General features: G+C 42.3%; 1 protein-coding gene across 4 annotated transcripts in view; it reads right to left on the bottom strand.

Moving 5' to 3' along the window:
* LOC124042261 (protein TANC1-like) overlaps positions 1 to 16,180 on the bottom strand; it is a 184,877-nt gene that overhangs the window by 61,809 nt on the left and 106,888 nt on the right. For 3 of the 4 annotated variants that reach the window (XM_046360671.1, XM_046360673.1, XM_046360674.1), the window contains 3 exons: positions 9,201 to 9,340; positions 6,287 to 6,509; positions 534 to 848 (listed from right to left, as the gene is read on the bottom strand). In XM_046360671.1, coding sequence (XP_046216627.1) covers positions 534 to 848; positions 6,287 to 6,509; positions 9,201 to 9,340 — 678 coding nt within the window. The remainder of the gene's footprint in view (positions 1 to 533; positions 849 to 6,286; positions 6,510 to 9,200; positions 9,341 to 16,180) is intronic. The other variant, XM_046360672.1, reaches the window with a different exon arrangement.

The raw sequence follows: 16,180 nt of genomic DNA, 5'->3' as shown, positions 1-16,180 counted from the left end.
CGGTATCCACTTCCCTTCCTCCTGAAGAAACGGCACTAAGAACCGTACCTCCCAATAACAAGACTCCTCTAGCTCTGCTGAATAGACGCGTCAAAAGGCGCGTCGTTGTCCCCCCCACCCGCTTTCTCTTCTCCATCTCCCTCTCACACTTGTTCAGCTGGGAAATGAGAGGACACAGTTGTGTGTCAATCAGCTCCACAGTCACACAGGGCACTGTGACTAAGCTGGCTTTTTGGGGGGACCTGGGTCAGGATGTTCTGTGAAGTACCAAAACTGTTGTGTCCTAAAGGGTCTCAGACGAACACCCTCCTTTCCAGGTCAAGATATCTTACTAAGAATATAATGCAGAAACAAAGTCAAGATGAAACAATCTGCAATTAAACTCAAGAGTCACATTTGAAGGAGGATTCTCTGACCAAGGATCTAGGAGCCCTTCCTCTGATGACCCGATACCAAACTCCAACCAGTGTACAAGTCCAGATAACTCAAACCCTTCTCCACATCATGAAGCACCCGGAGCAAAGTGTTCTTACCTGCGACAGAGTTGGGCCGCGGCATCATGAGGGACGAGGAGGTGTGTGCTGTGGGGAATGGATCGGGGCCCTCCGGTGGGTGGCTTGGTCCTGCTGCTGCTGCTCCTCCTGCGGCCCCTGCTGGGTACTCTGTCCTGGCCAGGGCGGGGGTCTCTGTGGGCCCGCTGGGGTCTTCCTCGGCCACGGGCGAGCACGTATCGACCCGCACGCTGGGAGCCAGGCCATGGTGCGCGCTGCTCCTCAGGCTGCCATCTTTACTCCATTCCAGGCTGGAGCCGCTGCGGTCATCATTCTCTGAAGAGCTGGTGATGGTGGCTGAGGGAGTGAGGGAGAGGTTATTAGTCTTTAGCGCTCAATATCTTTTTCATTGACCTTTATCAACACCCTCCACCTGATCTGATATTCACTGCTACATTTAGCTCCCACTAATGAGAGCTATCCAGCAATCAATGGTGGGTAGATTTATTGCATTCATTTCCTCAATCCAGCCTCTCCCTAGGAAGATTTTTTTCAGCTTGGTTTTAACCACCATTATTTCCCTCCTTATCAAAGGTCTGCTGAATGGAGTATTCCTCGAAAGCTGCTTTAATAACAGTGTACATAAAGTATGCTTGCCTCCAAATAGTGTCATCCGTCCAACATAACATGGTCAAGCTGTGGTTGATTACTTTTGACCGAGGCCCATACTGTAGGTAGTGCACTATCTAGGGAGTAGGGTGCCGTTTGGGACGAGCCCTACATATACAGGTCAGGTCCTCTTATACGAAGAGACCACAAGAACACAATATTTAGGAGGGAGAAAAGGGGGGCTGGTGTGGAGAAAAGCCAACTTCTATTTTAGAGTTAAGACAGGTGTTTGCTTACATGAAAGCAAATCCCCTTTAATCCTCTCCTCAGGCCTGGCTGGTCATGCTAAATACAATCACTAAAAGCTGAGGGGAAAAGCAAAAGCCACCGACTGGCAGCTGGGCTCCCAAACAGTGGGATGCATCCCAAATGGCACTGTATCCCCTATAAAGGGAATAGGGTGTCATTTGGGATGCAAAATTGGGTACAGTCAGAGAAATGGGACCGCGTCTGTTTTCGGGAGCATTAGCGTAGACCTAGTGTACAACACAGCTAATCTGGATTTCTGAACGGTGCTGAGTGTTGCATCATCCCTAACATTAACATAACAAATACATCTGGGATAACTAACCTGATGCTTGCTTGTGCAAATATTCAGAGATTCAGAAATCACCCAATTTTGTAACATTTGATACTCGCTCATAAGCGTCATTTAATTTCTTCGAGATAGGGGCGCTCTTTTAATTTTTGGATAAAAAACATTCCCGTTTTAAACAAGATATTTTGTCACGAAAAGATGCTCGACTATGCATGTAATTGACAGCTTTGGAAAGAAAAAACTCTGACGTTTCCAAAACTGCAAAGATATTATCTGTGAGTGCCCCAGAACTAATGCTACAGGCGAAACCAAGATGAAGTTTCATACAGGAAATGCCCCAGATTCTGAAGGCGCTGTGTTCCAATGTCTCCTTATATGGCTGTGAATGTGCCAGGAATGAGCCTGCCCTTTCTGTCGTTTCCCCAAGGTGTCTGCAGCATTGTGACGTATTTGTAGGCATATCATTGGAAGATTGACCATAAGAGACTACATTTACCAGGTGTCCGCCCGGTGTCCTGCTTCGAAATTATTGCGTAACTAAACTGCCACGAATGACTTATCATCGAATAGATATGTGAAAAACACCTTGAGGATTGATTCTAAACAACGTTTGCCATGTTTCTGTCGATATTATGAAGTTAATTTGGAAAAAAGTTTGCGTTTTAATGACTTAATTTTCGTTTTTTTTCTTACCCAAACGTGGTGAAGAAAATGGAGCGATTTGTCTACACAAATAATTTTGGGTAAAAAATGAACATTTGCTATCTAACTGAGAGTCTCCTCATTGAAAACATCTGAAGTTCTTCAAAGGTAAATAATTTTATTTGAATGCTTTTCTTGTTTTTGTGAAAATGTTGCATGCTGAATGCCAGGCTTAATCCTATGCTAGGCTATCAATACTGTTACACAAATGCTTGTTTAGCTATGGTTCAAAAGCATATTTTGAAAATCCGAGATGACAGTGTTGTTAACAAAAGGCTACGCTTGAGAGCAGTGCAGGTGCATTTATACGGAGACTTGATTACACACAGGTGGATTGTATTTATCATCATTAGTCATTTAGGTCAACATTGGATCATTCAGAGATCCTCACTGAACTTTTGGAGAGAGTTTGCTGCACTGAAAGTAAAGGGGCTGAATAATTTTGTACGCCCAATTTTTCAGTTTTTGATTTGTTAAAAAAGTTTGAAATATCCAATAAATGTCGTTCCACTTCATGATTGTGTCCCACTTGTTGTTGATTCTTCACAAAAAAATACAGTTTTATATCTTTATGTTTGAAGCCTGAAATGTGGCAAAAGGTCGCAAAGTTCAAGGGGGCCGAATACTTTCGCAAGGCACTGTATTTATTTAATTTCATTTACGATTTTCATGAATAGTTAACGTTGCGTTATGCTAATGAGCTTGCCTAGAGAATTTACACTCCTGGATACAGGTTTTTTTCGTAGCCAAACAAAACGGAGCGATTTGTCCTACACAAATAATATTTTTGTAAAAACTGAACATTTGCTATCTAACTGAGTCTCCTCATTGAAAACATCTGAAGTTCTTCAAAAGTAAATTATTTTATTTGAATGCTTTTCTTGTTTTTGTGAAAATGTTGCATGCTGAATGCTAGGCTAAATGCTATGCTAGGCTATCAATACTCTTACACAAATGCTTGTTTAGCTATGGTTCAAAAGCATATTTTGCATATATACAAAAGCTGTATTCGCGATTCCGGATTCGGGATGGCTAGAATCAAGAGGTTAATGGATCACAAAGATGGAACAAAGTGGTGTGAATGAACAGGTAAAATATCTTACACTAGGTGCTTTATTGTCTCCTTGCTCTTCTGCTTTATAACATGAGTAGATGGTTATGACCATGATTTACAGCATCACGTTTTAGCCTTTTACTTTCGGTTTTGGTCGACCAGCTTCAAACAGCTGTAAAAATGATATTTTATGTTATTGAAATGATATATCACAGCGATGTAGATGGTACATTGATTCCCTACACTATCCAGGGCTTGATTTCTCACATAAACTGAAATTGAGCAAACAGTGTAGAATTTTTGCAACCAGGAAATGACTGAGCGATTTCTATATTGGCCACTTACCCTGGTTTCCACTAGATAACACATCCACAAAGTCAAAACAGTTTTCCCATTTTGACAACAGAAGCCAGCCCACCGGGAGAAATGAAAAGGCGAATATCACAGCCAATCACAACACTGCTGAGTAAGTAATACTGTGAAACACAATTATTCCACTATTAGCGGCAGAAATATTATGGACATTTTCTGAAATTACAATTAAAAATCATAAAAATTAACATAATATGCGTAGCACCTTTATTTACAACATGAATAACTGCTTATGGCCATTATTTACAACTTGAATAACTGCTTAGAACCATTATTTACAACATTAATAACTGTTTATGACCATTATTTACAACTTGAATAACTGCTTATAACCATTATTTACAACATTAATAACTGCTTATGACCATTATTTACAACTTGAATAAGCAGTTATTCAAGTTGTAAATAATGGTCATAAGCAGTTATTAATGTTGTAAATAATGGTTATACTACATTAATAACTGATTAGGACTATTATTAACAACATGAATAACTGATTATAACCATTCCTATGATACTCTTAAGCCTCCTCTTTCGGATGCCCTCCCTTCCCTGGGTCCCACACCACAACAGCAGCTGAGGGTTTTCATGTCACTCTGCATCAGTGCTCCACACCCTCCCACCCAACGTGCTGTTTAAAAAAATCACCCAAATGAATATGGGCTTTTGAAGTAATTGATTCCCTGATTTATCTTATCCTACTTCTTCCACAGTCCGTTTCAACCACTTCAAAGGCCCCGAATAGTAGTCATCAGAGCTGGGAATCAGTCTCACGGACAACGTGTCCCAAATGGCACCCTATTCCTGGCATAGTGCACTACTTTTGACCAGAGCCCTATGGAATATTGTGCCATATGGAACGCAGCCTACTTGGCATCTCTCTCTGCCTTTTAAATAATCCAGAAGCCCTACTCACTGGAGGCAATGTTCCGGACCAATGTTATAGCTTGTCCTTCGCTCCCAAACAGAATTCTATGTGTTTGAAGAAGAAACCTTTAGGCTGCTTGACTCAGCTAGAGGCATAAAGTTCTACAGTATTCATTCCACCGAACAAGAAATAGGTCCCAGTGATCTTAAGTAGGCTGGGCCACAGGCCTATGTGTCAAGCGTCTCAGACTAGGAGGGCTGATTTAGGATCAGTTTTGCCTTTTCGATCACAATGAATAAAATTACATGGACAGAGAGGAGCTGATCCTAGACCATTTTCCCCCTAGCTCCCAGTGAAATATCACAGCTGCTAAGTAATTCATGCAGCACTCCTACTCTGAGACGCTTGATGCAGCTCTCTGTCTCAACCTGGACGGTCTGGTAGTTAGGTAGGTTGTAACTAGGCACGGCAACGCGCTATTCACGCTGCTTCACTATGGCAGATACAATATCACAGCCAGCATGAATTATTTAGCAGCTGTGATATTGCACTGGGGGCTAGGGGGAAAATAAGTCACTGTAATCAATTATGTCAACAGCAGCACAGGATTTGCATTCGGGAGATGTATCACTGCCAACAAACCAAGTCTGGCTTGGCCACATAAAGGGCCACGACCTCGACAACAGCTTACCATTTGTCATTTAGATCAGCAGAGGCTATTGTAACAGGTTGTCTTTTATCTTCATTTTATCTTCATATAGGCCTAATCTGTCTACCTGGGTGACCGTACAATAGGGGATAGGAATCTCAATGTCCTAGTTAGATGCCTCGGAAAGAAAGAGAAGGTTAACTGCTTTTGTCCTAGTTTGGTCCAAATCAACTGGAGCCTTGAGAAATGAACGTCACCAACCAGAGAAAAAAATAATTTTGTGACAAACGGCTCTGTAGGCCCAGGTTCAAGATTTCCGAATGGATTTCTAGTAGGTTTCACTGTCCCTGAGACCTTTAAGCAGAAACCCCAGAGGAAATGAATACAGTGATAACTCATCTTCCTGTCAGCCTGTGTAAATCCCCAAATCTCCTAAAGCCAGTGCTGCCAGATGAACAGAGAAGTCACCATGCTGTTGAAACTGTCACAACCACTACTCTCTAACACACCAGTAACAGCTCAATACAAAACTGATAAAACAGACACTGACAAAGTAGAGGAACAACATTGACACGTACACTTTTCATTCAGAGCATCCATAAAAGGGTAAAACAAAGATGTTGGATTAAACGAAGGTTATAAGTATATATGTGTTATTAATGCTAGATTGGAGTGGTCAGGGTAATGCAGAGTTATCCTATTGATGATGCTAGTGTCATGGGACATTCTAGGTCCACTCTTATGGGAATTGTGCATAATGTGAATAGTACTGAGGAAAGGCTGCGTGCTTGGGACTAAATGACCGAGTCAGTCAAATTCTGTCCCAAATGGCACCATATTCCCTATAGTGTACTACTTTTGACCAGAGAGGCCTTGGTGAAAAGTAGCGCACTACATAGAGGGTAGGGCTGAGATACTGACAAGCAGTCCGAGTGTCTCTCACCTATGATCCCGCTGTCCTTGCTCTCGAGCGTGGAGCTGGGGCTGGTGATGGTCCCACAGGGGCTGGAGTGACTCAGGGGAGGTCTGCCGTGACCACTGCTGCTGTGCCTGAGGCTGTGGCTGGCGTTGCTGTTCAGGGTGGAGCACGGGCTCTCTGTGCTGGGGGACGTCGTGCTACTGGTCAGACTGGAGCAGGGACTGATACCCTGACCAGTTACTGTGCACTACAGGAGGAAGAGGAGAAACATATTTTATTTGGCTTCACTGATCCCACATGGAGGTCAAATATACACTGAGTGTACAAAACATGTCTCTTTCCATGACATAGACTGACCAGGTGAATCCAGGTGAAAGCTATGATCCCTTATTGATGTCACTTGTTAAATGCACTTCAATCAGTGTAGATGAAGGGGAGGAGACAGGTTAAATAAAGATTTTTAAGTCTTGAGACAACTGAGACATGGATTGTGTATGTGTGCCATTCTGAGGGTGAACGGGCAAGACAAAATATTTAAGTGCCTTTGAATGGGGTATGGTAGTAGGTGCCAGACACAACGGCTGTTGTCTAGTTCTGCAACGCTGCGGGGCTTTTTACACTCAACAGTTTCCAGTGCGTATCAAGAATCGTCCACCACCCAAAGGATATCCAGCTAACTTCACACAACTGTGGGAAACATTGGAGTCAATAAGGGCCAGCATCCCTATGGAATGCTTTCGACACCTTGTAGAGTCCATGCCCCGACGAAATTAAGGGCGGGGGGGTGCAACTCAATATCATATTGGTGTTTCTAATGTATGGTATACTCAGTGTATTCCTGAAATACATTGTTAATAAAAACACATAGGTCTATGAATTTGTTGTTGTCGTCATCATTATCATCATCATCATCATCATATAGTAAAACATGATAAGAGAAGAAGAGAGAGAGCAGAGAGAGGAGGGTTGAGCAAAGTAAATAATACTACAGCAATCAGTATGAATGGAATTTTATAGCTACAAAGTTTAACAATAAAAACATGTTCATATTTTTCACATGGGAATAAAGAGCTTTTCTCATTATATGGGAGCAGACCGGAAAATATGATTCAAGTCAATTAGCTTTTTTTAACCAAAGCAAATAACCCGAATCATGTGCAAGCAATACAAATTCCTGGACAAATATAAGCAGTTCACATGTGAGCATGACACTCATGCTGAAGGCATGAGCTCGCTCGGTAAACAAAGCGAGGCTTTCAAAACAGCAAAATCAAGTCCAAAACGAGACCTGAACGTATCTCAGAGTAGGAGAGTAGGAGGGCTGATCAAGGATCAGGTCCCCCCTGTCCAAACTAATCTGATTCATTATGATCTAAAAGGCAAAACTCATCCTAGATCAGCACTTTCAGACAAGACTTGAACAACTGAATGACAACTTGCAATATAGGCCATACAATGAGACTAAAACCAGAAGAACTCAGCCCATGATTGATCACCATGCTCTTCCTGGTACTGAAGTGCTAATGACATAACTTCAAACTCTAGGTTTGTGCCCTATATTGTCCTCTCAGCTGCCTGCCTCCCTCTCCTCCATCCAGTATGTATATAAGTCAGGATGGGGGCTTGATGGCTAGAGTTAGCGTTAGCGCCTAGCGGTGTGCTACATGCCTCCTCCCTGGCGAGATCCCTGGGTTGCGTCCCAAATGGCAACTTATTCCCTTTTCACTGCACTAACTTTGGGCCCTGGTCAAAAGTAGTGAACTATATAGGGAATAGGGTGCCATTTGGGATGAAGCCCTGCAGCCTGCAAACAGTTCCTCACCAAATGGCTAACTCTTCCTCATCGTTTCCCATCTACATCACAACTTAGCACTCTGGAGAACAACGGCAGATACATTTGGGTCATGGCCATATTGATGAGGGCACACAAAAGAAAAAAACTTGCAACGGGAAAACAAAAATGAGCGTCTCTTCCTGGACAAGTCTGGGTTTTCCTCCCTGTTTCATTCTGTTTTCTTCCGTTTGTTGCCTAATGTTTACAGCCCATGTAATGTGGAGAAAAGGCTAAGGTAACTTACACCAGACAACATACCACGCTGATGACATAATAGTTTAATGGCATTTACTCTAGGGCAGAATAAACAGACAACGCGTTTAAACTCCGATAGTAAAACAGCTGTGTAGAAGTAACTATTCCCTCACACACCAACGAATAACTAACAGACGATCAACGCCTCCAGGTGTTTCTCTCTGAAGCACAGAGAAGAACATCCTTCAAGGCTGCTGCTGAACAAAAAAACAGCTCAAACTCATTGTTGCCCTGATTTCTTGGGTTTCTCACCTTGACATCTCGATGAATGAAGATGATTCATGGAATATAAGCTTAAAGTGACTTAAATGACTGATTCTGGCCCAAAATGTGCCAAAGAAGCGTGATGCGTGTAGAGGGAAATCAAAGGAGTTCTCTGTTCTTACGCTGAGCCCCGGACTAATTAGCAGAGAAAAACAAACTGAGCCGAAGACTTGACATAACTCTATTTCTGGACGTAAGCACGTACACTCGTATTACATACTCAAGTGCCCCTGCAAGAGCTACTCAAGTTACCCTAAAACCATCACACTGGATACCTCAGGCTCATACACCAACACACAACAGTAGATAACTTAACTAAACATTCCCTTTGTGCACACACAAAACACATCTGAGAACATGTTGAGGTTAGAGTTACCCTTATCTGATGCAATTAGAATCATTCCCGTGGTAGTAGTGAGACTTTAATCCAAGTCCAAAGAACCAGGGCAAAGACAAACTGCACCAAAATAAGCATCCTTTCTTCTTTCCCTTCTTTTCACACACTCTCCCCTCCCCTCCCTCCTTCTATCTCTCTATCTCTGGTGTTGTGCGGCCGCTGCAGCAGCTGCCGGGGAAATGAAATACCTTTTTTTCATTCTTGTCTTCCATAGGTATGCGAGCCGTGCCTGGGATCCCTTCTCCCAGTAAGAAGCCCAGCCTTGTCATCAGCTCCTGAGTGGCAGGGGAGGAGGAGGAGTTTGTCTCTTTCTCAGCTTGCAGCTCTGCTGTGTGAGAGATGAGAAATAAATCATGTTAATATTCCCATGCAGGCCAACCCAGGGCCAGTGACCGACTGAGCCCCTGCTGCACGCACACCCACAGACACACACACACAGCTGCTGGGGTTGCGCAGGCAGGCAGAGAGGCACACACACTGACACAGAGGTGGATACAGCCAGCGTGCAGCACAGCAGAGTACAGCTCAGTGCAGTACAGAGGCGGTACTCCACAGGCTACGCAGGTTCAGCCTGCCTCATTAGGAATGCTGTGACTGTGTCTGTCTCTCTGCAACACGTCCAGGGTGCCATTCTGCTCGGTGCTGCTGCTCATTGTTTACAGCCCTCACTCACATAGCCTCCGAATATCAATGAAGAACCAAATACAAAAAGGCTTCCGCTTCTAACTTCGGTTGTTATCTCAGTCCCTCGCTACTGCTTGTGTTGGGTGGATAACATTTTATATTTCTGGGGCCAAATTTCATATTGACAAGCTTTGGATGCTACTGTGCTAAATCCTCTTATATATACAGATATTGGATCTTAATTTGACCAGTTTCTCACAGCAGGAAAATAATCCTGCAGCAACAGGAAATGTGAGTTATTGTGTGGATTATAATTAATGGACATTTTTGTAGGGGTTGATACATTTTCAATTTTTAGGGGAAATCACATCTGACATTTTTAAGCAGAAAATACTAAATGTATAAGTGTTTATAAATGTTGAATATATAAAATGTTTGCATTTCATGCTGTGCTGGTTGATCAAATTACGATTCTACACCTGTAGCGTACTGTGTGCATTAATGATGTTTCAAAGAATGCACATATTGCTTTTCATTATCAATAAAGCATGAGCTAACAAAGCACCGACTTACAAGCTCACTGCAAACCTATACATCCTTAGGGATCTATAAAATCTGTTAAATGTTTTGCCTCATTCCGTTTAGTTTTACCCCAAATTACATTTTCTCCATTTTGATTTTCCAGGTTTAAGTTTTTCATATTTTTGCTCTCAAAATCACACTTTTTTAATAGAGAAAGTTGACAACAATGCTTAAACCACATCAGGAGACCACTTTTGAGGTCTGGGAAAAATCGAAAGAAATTTAGATTTTGGGGTGTAGTTACCCTTTAACTTCTTTGGGATAGGGGCAGTATTTTCACGTCCGGATGAAAAGTGTGTCCAAAGTAAATGGCCTGCTACTCTGGCTCAGAAGCCAGGATATGCATATTATTAGTATATTTGGATAGAAAGCACTCTGAAGTTTCTAAAATGGTTTGAATGATGTCTGTGAGTATAACAGAGCTTATTCGGAAACCCAGAGGACAAACCATCTAGGATTTAATTTTTTATTTTTAGGTCACTCTCTTTTCAATTGGTTTTCACTGGGAATCTAGAATTCTAAGGCATCTCTTCCACTGGATGTCAACAGTCTTTAGAAATTGGTTGAGGTTTTTCCTTTGTGTAATGAAGAAGTACGGCCATCCAGAACGAGGGTAACTTAAAGTGTACTGTTAGATAGAGGCACGTGACCAGAAATGCTCGCTACACTTTGTTATCATCCTGTATTGAACGTTGTTTATCCCGTCTTCAATTTTATCGATTATTTACGTAAAAAATACCTAAAGTTGTAATACAAAAGTAGTTTGAAATGTTTGGACAATGCTTACAGGTTATTTTTGAGATATTTTGTAGTCACGTTGCGCAAGTTGGAACCGGTGTTTTTCTGGATCAAACGCACCAAATAAATGGACATTTTGGATATTATTAGACGGAATTAATCTAACAAAAGGACCATTTGTGATGTTTACGGGACATATTGGAGTGCCAACAGAAGAAGCTTGTCAAAGGTAAGGCATGAATTATATTTTTATTTCTGCGTTTTGTGTCACACCTGCAGGGTTGAAATATGCTTTTCTCTCTTTGTTTACAGAGATACTATCCTCAGATAATAGTATTGTTTGCATTCGCCGAAAAGCCTTTTTGAAATCTGACACGTTGGCTGGATTCACAACAAGTGTAGCTTTAATTTGGTATATTGAATGTGTGATTTCATCAAAGTTGAATTTTATAGTAATTTATTTGAATTTGGCGCTCTGCATTTTCACTGGATGGTAGCCAGGTGGGACGCTACCGTCCAACATATCCCAGAGAGGTTAATTCAAGTGCGCACCAGCAAGAGACTGTTGTTTGGTTAGCAATGTTTCTGTAGCGCTCATGTGATTGCAGAGTTTGCTAAACAAATGGCTACTGGAATGATGCAAATAATCAAGACATCATTCTGCCAGGTAGGCAGTTAACATTTAATTGAGGAGGTTTCATCGCTAACAGCTACACATACACGACTGGCCAAAAGTTTTAGAACACCTAGTCATTCAAGGATTTTTCTTTAATGTTACTATTTTCTACATTTCGCAATTTTTGTGAGACGCGGTGTGAGTGAACGGATGATCTCCGTATGTGTATTTCCCACCGTAGAGCATGGAGGAGGTGTTATGGTGTGGGTGTGCTTTGCTGTTGACACTGTAAGTGGTTTATTTAGAATTCAAGGGACACTTAACCAGCATGGCTACCACAGCATTCTGCAGCGATACGCCATCCCATCTGGTTTGGGCTTAATGGAGCAATCATTTGTTTTTCAACAGCACAATGGCTCAACACACGTCCAGGCTGTGTAAGGGCTATTTTACCAAGAACGAGCATGATGGAGTGCTGCATTAGATGACCTGGCCTCCACAAGCACCCGACCTCAGCCAAATTGAGATGGTTTGGGATGAGTCAGACCGCAGAGTGAAGGAAATGCAGCCAACAAGTGCTCAGCATATGTGGGAACTTCTTCAAGACGGTTGGAAAAGCATTCCAGATGAAGCTGGTTGAGATGAAAAAAAAATGTATTTGACATTTATTTAACTAGGCAAGTCAGTTTAGAACAAATTCTTATTTCAATGACGGCCTAGGAACAGTACCAAGAATGCCAAGAGTGTGCAAAGTTGTCATCAAGGCAAAAGGTGGCTATTTGAAGAATCTCAAATATAAAATATATTTGGATTTGTTTAACACTTTTTTGGTTACTACATGATTCCATATGTGTTATTTTTCTACAATGTATAACAACATTTAAAAATAAAGTAAAACCCTTGAATGAATAGGTGTTCTAAAACTTTTGACCGGAAGTGTAGACATTCTCACACACACGCACACGCACACGCACACACACACACACACACACACACACACACACACACACACACACACACACACACACACACACACACACACACACACACACACACACACACACACACACACACACACACACACACACAGATCTGTTTCACCTGTCGCTTATTTTCCCCAGTGTATTTATCCCTGTGTTTCCTGTCTCTCTGTGCCAGTTCGTCTTGTATGTTTCCAAGTCATCCAGCGGTTTTTCCCGTTCTCCTGCTTTTTGCAGTCTCTAGTTTTTCTAGTCCTCCCGGTTTTGGCCCTTGCCTATTTCTGGACTTTGTACCCGCCTGCCTGACCATTATGCCTGCCTTTACCACGAGCCTGTCTGTCACTCTGTACCTCCTGGACTCTGATCTGGTTTTGACCTTTTTGCCTGTCCACGACCATTCTCTTGCCTACCCCTTTGGATTATTAAACATTGTAAGACTCCAACCATCTGCCTCCTGTGTCTGCATCTGGGTCTTGCCTTGTGCCTTGATAACACACAGACACAAACAGATGGGTATTCCTGTGCTGCTGCAGGAAAATACAAATCACTGATGCATTTTGTTCATGCCTTATGATTAAATTGAGCAAATCTATGCCTTTTCTAATGAGTTCAATACATTAAGTTGATTTCCAACTAATTGTTTCAATAAATCTGAATTCTGTTTAAATGCCTAGATTACGTGAATCTGTCTGCGTTCTCCAAAACACAGATTATATAGGGCCCTTCTTCCTCAACTGGGGGATGCTGCTGGTATTCTGTATGTACATTACCTCAGCTGTATGTACATTACCTCAGCATGCCAGAGGAATATGGCTCCACATACGGGGGGCTATCCCCCCTAAGGGTAGTGCAAGGCCTGGACTACAGTAAGTTATTACCCTGCATTCTGTCAGCACCTCTCCTCCCCCCCTCTCTCTTCCAGTTATTAATAATGCTGGCAGTCCCTCTGATTAAATACAAACCCGTCCAGCCACATAATGTACTGCCAAGACGTAATGAAGTCAAAACTAATGCCACAATACATGAACGAACACACAAAGGCACACACAATATTATTTACTACTGTGGTGGCATCGGAAGCAAGAACAATCTAACCATTTCATTCATATGAAATCTGGTAATGGACGCAGTCTATGCTGATTTGATTTAACACTAAAACCAGAGGCAACTTGTGACCCCCTGCAGAAACCACTCTGCTACCGTGAACATGCTTACTTCTCTAATTCACTTGCAAAGGTTGTATTACCATCATACTGTGGGCAGAAATTCTACAGCATATTGGTTGAGAAGGAGGATGTTCTAATCCTGGAATGATGCCTTTGGTTCTGTGGTTCCAACCTAGTTGAGCAATACATGTGGTGAAATGGAACGAGGCAGAGTCAAGAGAGGGGGAGGGAAGGATAGAAATGATGGAATATCTCATTACTCATTATTAACCAAGGAGACCCCTCCACCAACGCTCCCTCTCCCTACTCTTTCTCCTCCTCCACTCCACCCCCTCTCCCCTCTTTTGCACTATAACTCATTTCACTTCATTTTAATTTCACTCCTTTCACACAAACACTGCTTGGCTGACTTCTCTCTTCTCCAAAGTCTGCAATATATTTGTATACTAAGGAGTGCACCTGTTGCACATGGGGATGTGTGAAACTTACTCCTCAGCCTGAAGTGTCTGAATTGCTAGCTTTTCTCATGGCGCTGACTGGTAAGAAGCTTCAGGAGGGTGATCACGTGTGCTAGCAAGGCTGAGGATGTGCCGAATCGGGAGAAAGTGGTACTCGATAAGCAAGCGGCGTGATGTCTTTTACACACCATCCCCACACCCCTTTAGTAGGCTAGACTACACTTTGGTCATGTTTCTGCCGGGCAAGGAGAGATGTAAGTGTAAGGATATTTCCCAAATGGCACCTTATTCCCTATATAGTGCACTACTTTTGACCAGGACCCCATATGACTGGTTGCTGGTTCATACTATACTGTAGTGTAGCTCTGTTCTGTTCAGTGTACAGCAGTACCAGCAAGACAGATACAGAGCACTAGCCAGCCAGGAGACATCTGTTACATCTGCAATGTCTGCACAGGCTGTTAACAGGTGCCCTTTCAATGCCCCAGCAGCCTACGTTAAACATTTAATTCAATGCACAATGTTCTGTTATAAATAATGGGCCTGTGAATCACTGACTTAGTTTTCCTATTAATACTGCTGTCTATAAGCCACTGCATTGACATTGATATCATTCCCCCCATTTCAACAGCTGGAATGTTTATATACTGCGATTTTAATGGGTTTTTTTCTGCATAGAAAAGAATTGAGTGTGTTTTTCGGGCCGCCTATGTCTAAACAGTAAAACAAATATATATATATATATAAAAGTTGTCTCCGCCACATGGCAAAATGTGTAGAATTGCAGGAAATGATTTTTAAACAACAGGTGGGCCTCTAAAATGTGCAGGTCGGATACCGCACAATTGGCTAGGCCCATTGGCTACGCCCATTGCCAATCACCCACCACACCCACCACCTAAGCCCCATTTTGATCCAGAAAAAAAAAAAAAGATTTTCAAGCTGATTGCAGTTAGGAATAGGTAAGAGCAAGGCATAATATTAACCTTTTGGTTCACCAGCCACCCAGATTTTTTACCAGGCAAAATAAAAACATTTGCCGCTAAAATTACACCAACGACCTGAGTCTTTTTGTGACCTGAGTCTTTTTAAAATATCACAGATGAGACAAAAGTGTTTACCTGCCCCTTTAAGGGCAGGAGGTTACCGTGGTAGCGAGACTCATGTCATGTTTGTGCCTGTGAGATTGAGTCTGATTAGTAGAAGCGTTTTCTCTTCCCTAGCAGTTGTAACTCAAACGTAGAAAAACAACCTTGTTTGTGAACAAAACAATGTAAATAGCCAAGAAACACAAGGACAAAATCTCACTTTAGTAGACATTAGTTTCAAGTAAATTAGACCGACTTTTATGCCTGTGTGCGGAGCTTCTAAAAATGAGTCTTTCACTTAACACAGCCCGCAGCCAGGCAGCATAGCAGCGCGAGGTGGAATAGGCTACATAGGATTTGTAGTTCTTTGACTTTCCGCGATTCATTCACCAGCTATGAAACAAAACGGTGGAAATTCTTTGAAAAACAGCTACTGCAGAATTTATTTTTCAACAAATGTGATCATACTTGACTATTTGTATTCAATGCCCGCCAATGCCTAAATCTACCCGCATTTGGCAGGTGTTAATGTTAGGCCCTGATAAAGAGTGACGTTGATTTCAGAGTTGAAAACTAACTGGTGAAACCTAATTGGAATACAATAAACACATATTATTAAAGTACACAAATGATCTAACGACTCAAATCGGAGTGAAATGTAACACCAGCCGCATGTGAGTAAATACATGCAGCTGGTGCTACTGCAAACCCCACCATGTTCTCAGTATAAATGGCAGTACAAAGCATGTCGGCGTCACATCAACGCCACTGTTTACGACACCGCATTCTTTACCAGTTACTGTCACTTACTGCACCACTGTTTCCAGGTAGCCCTCCCAGACCTGACCAGGGACCGTATTCAAAGTGTCTCAAAAAACACATTAGGAACACCTGCTTTTTACATGACATAGACTGA

The sequence above is a fragment of the Oncorhynchus gorbuscha genome, linkage group LG01 (assembly GCF_021184085.1).
Source record: "Oncorhynchus gorbuscha isolate QuinsamMale2020 ecotype Even-year linkage group LG01, OgorEven_v1.0, whole genome shotgun sequence".
In the NCBI taxonomy this organism is placed as follows: domain Eukaryota; kingdom Metazoa; phylum Chordata; class Actinopteri; order Salmoniformes; family Salmonidae; genus Oncorhynchus; species Oncorhynchus gorbuscha.
This window is presented reverse-complemented; position numbering and strand designations above follow the sequence as displayed.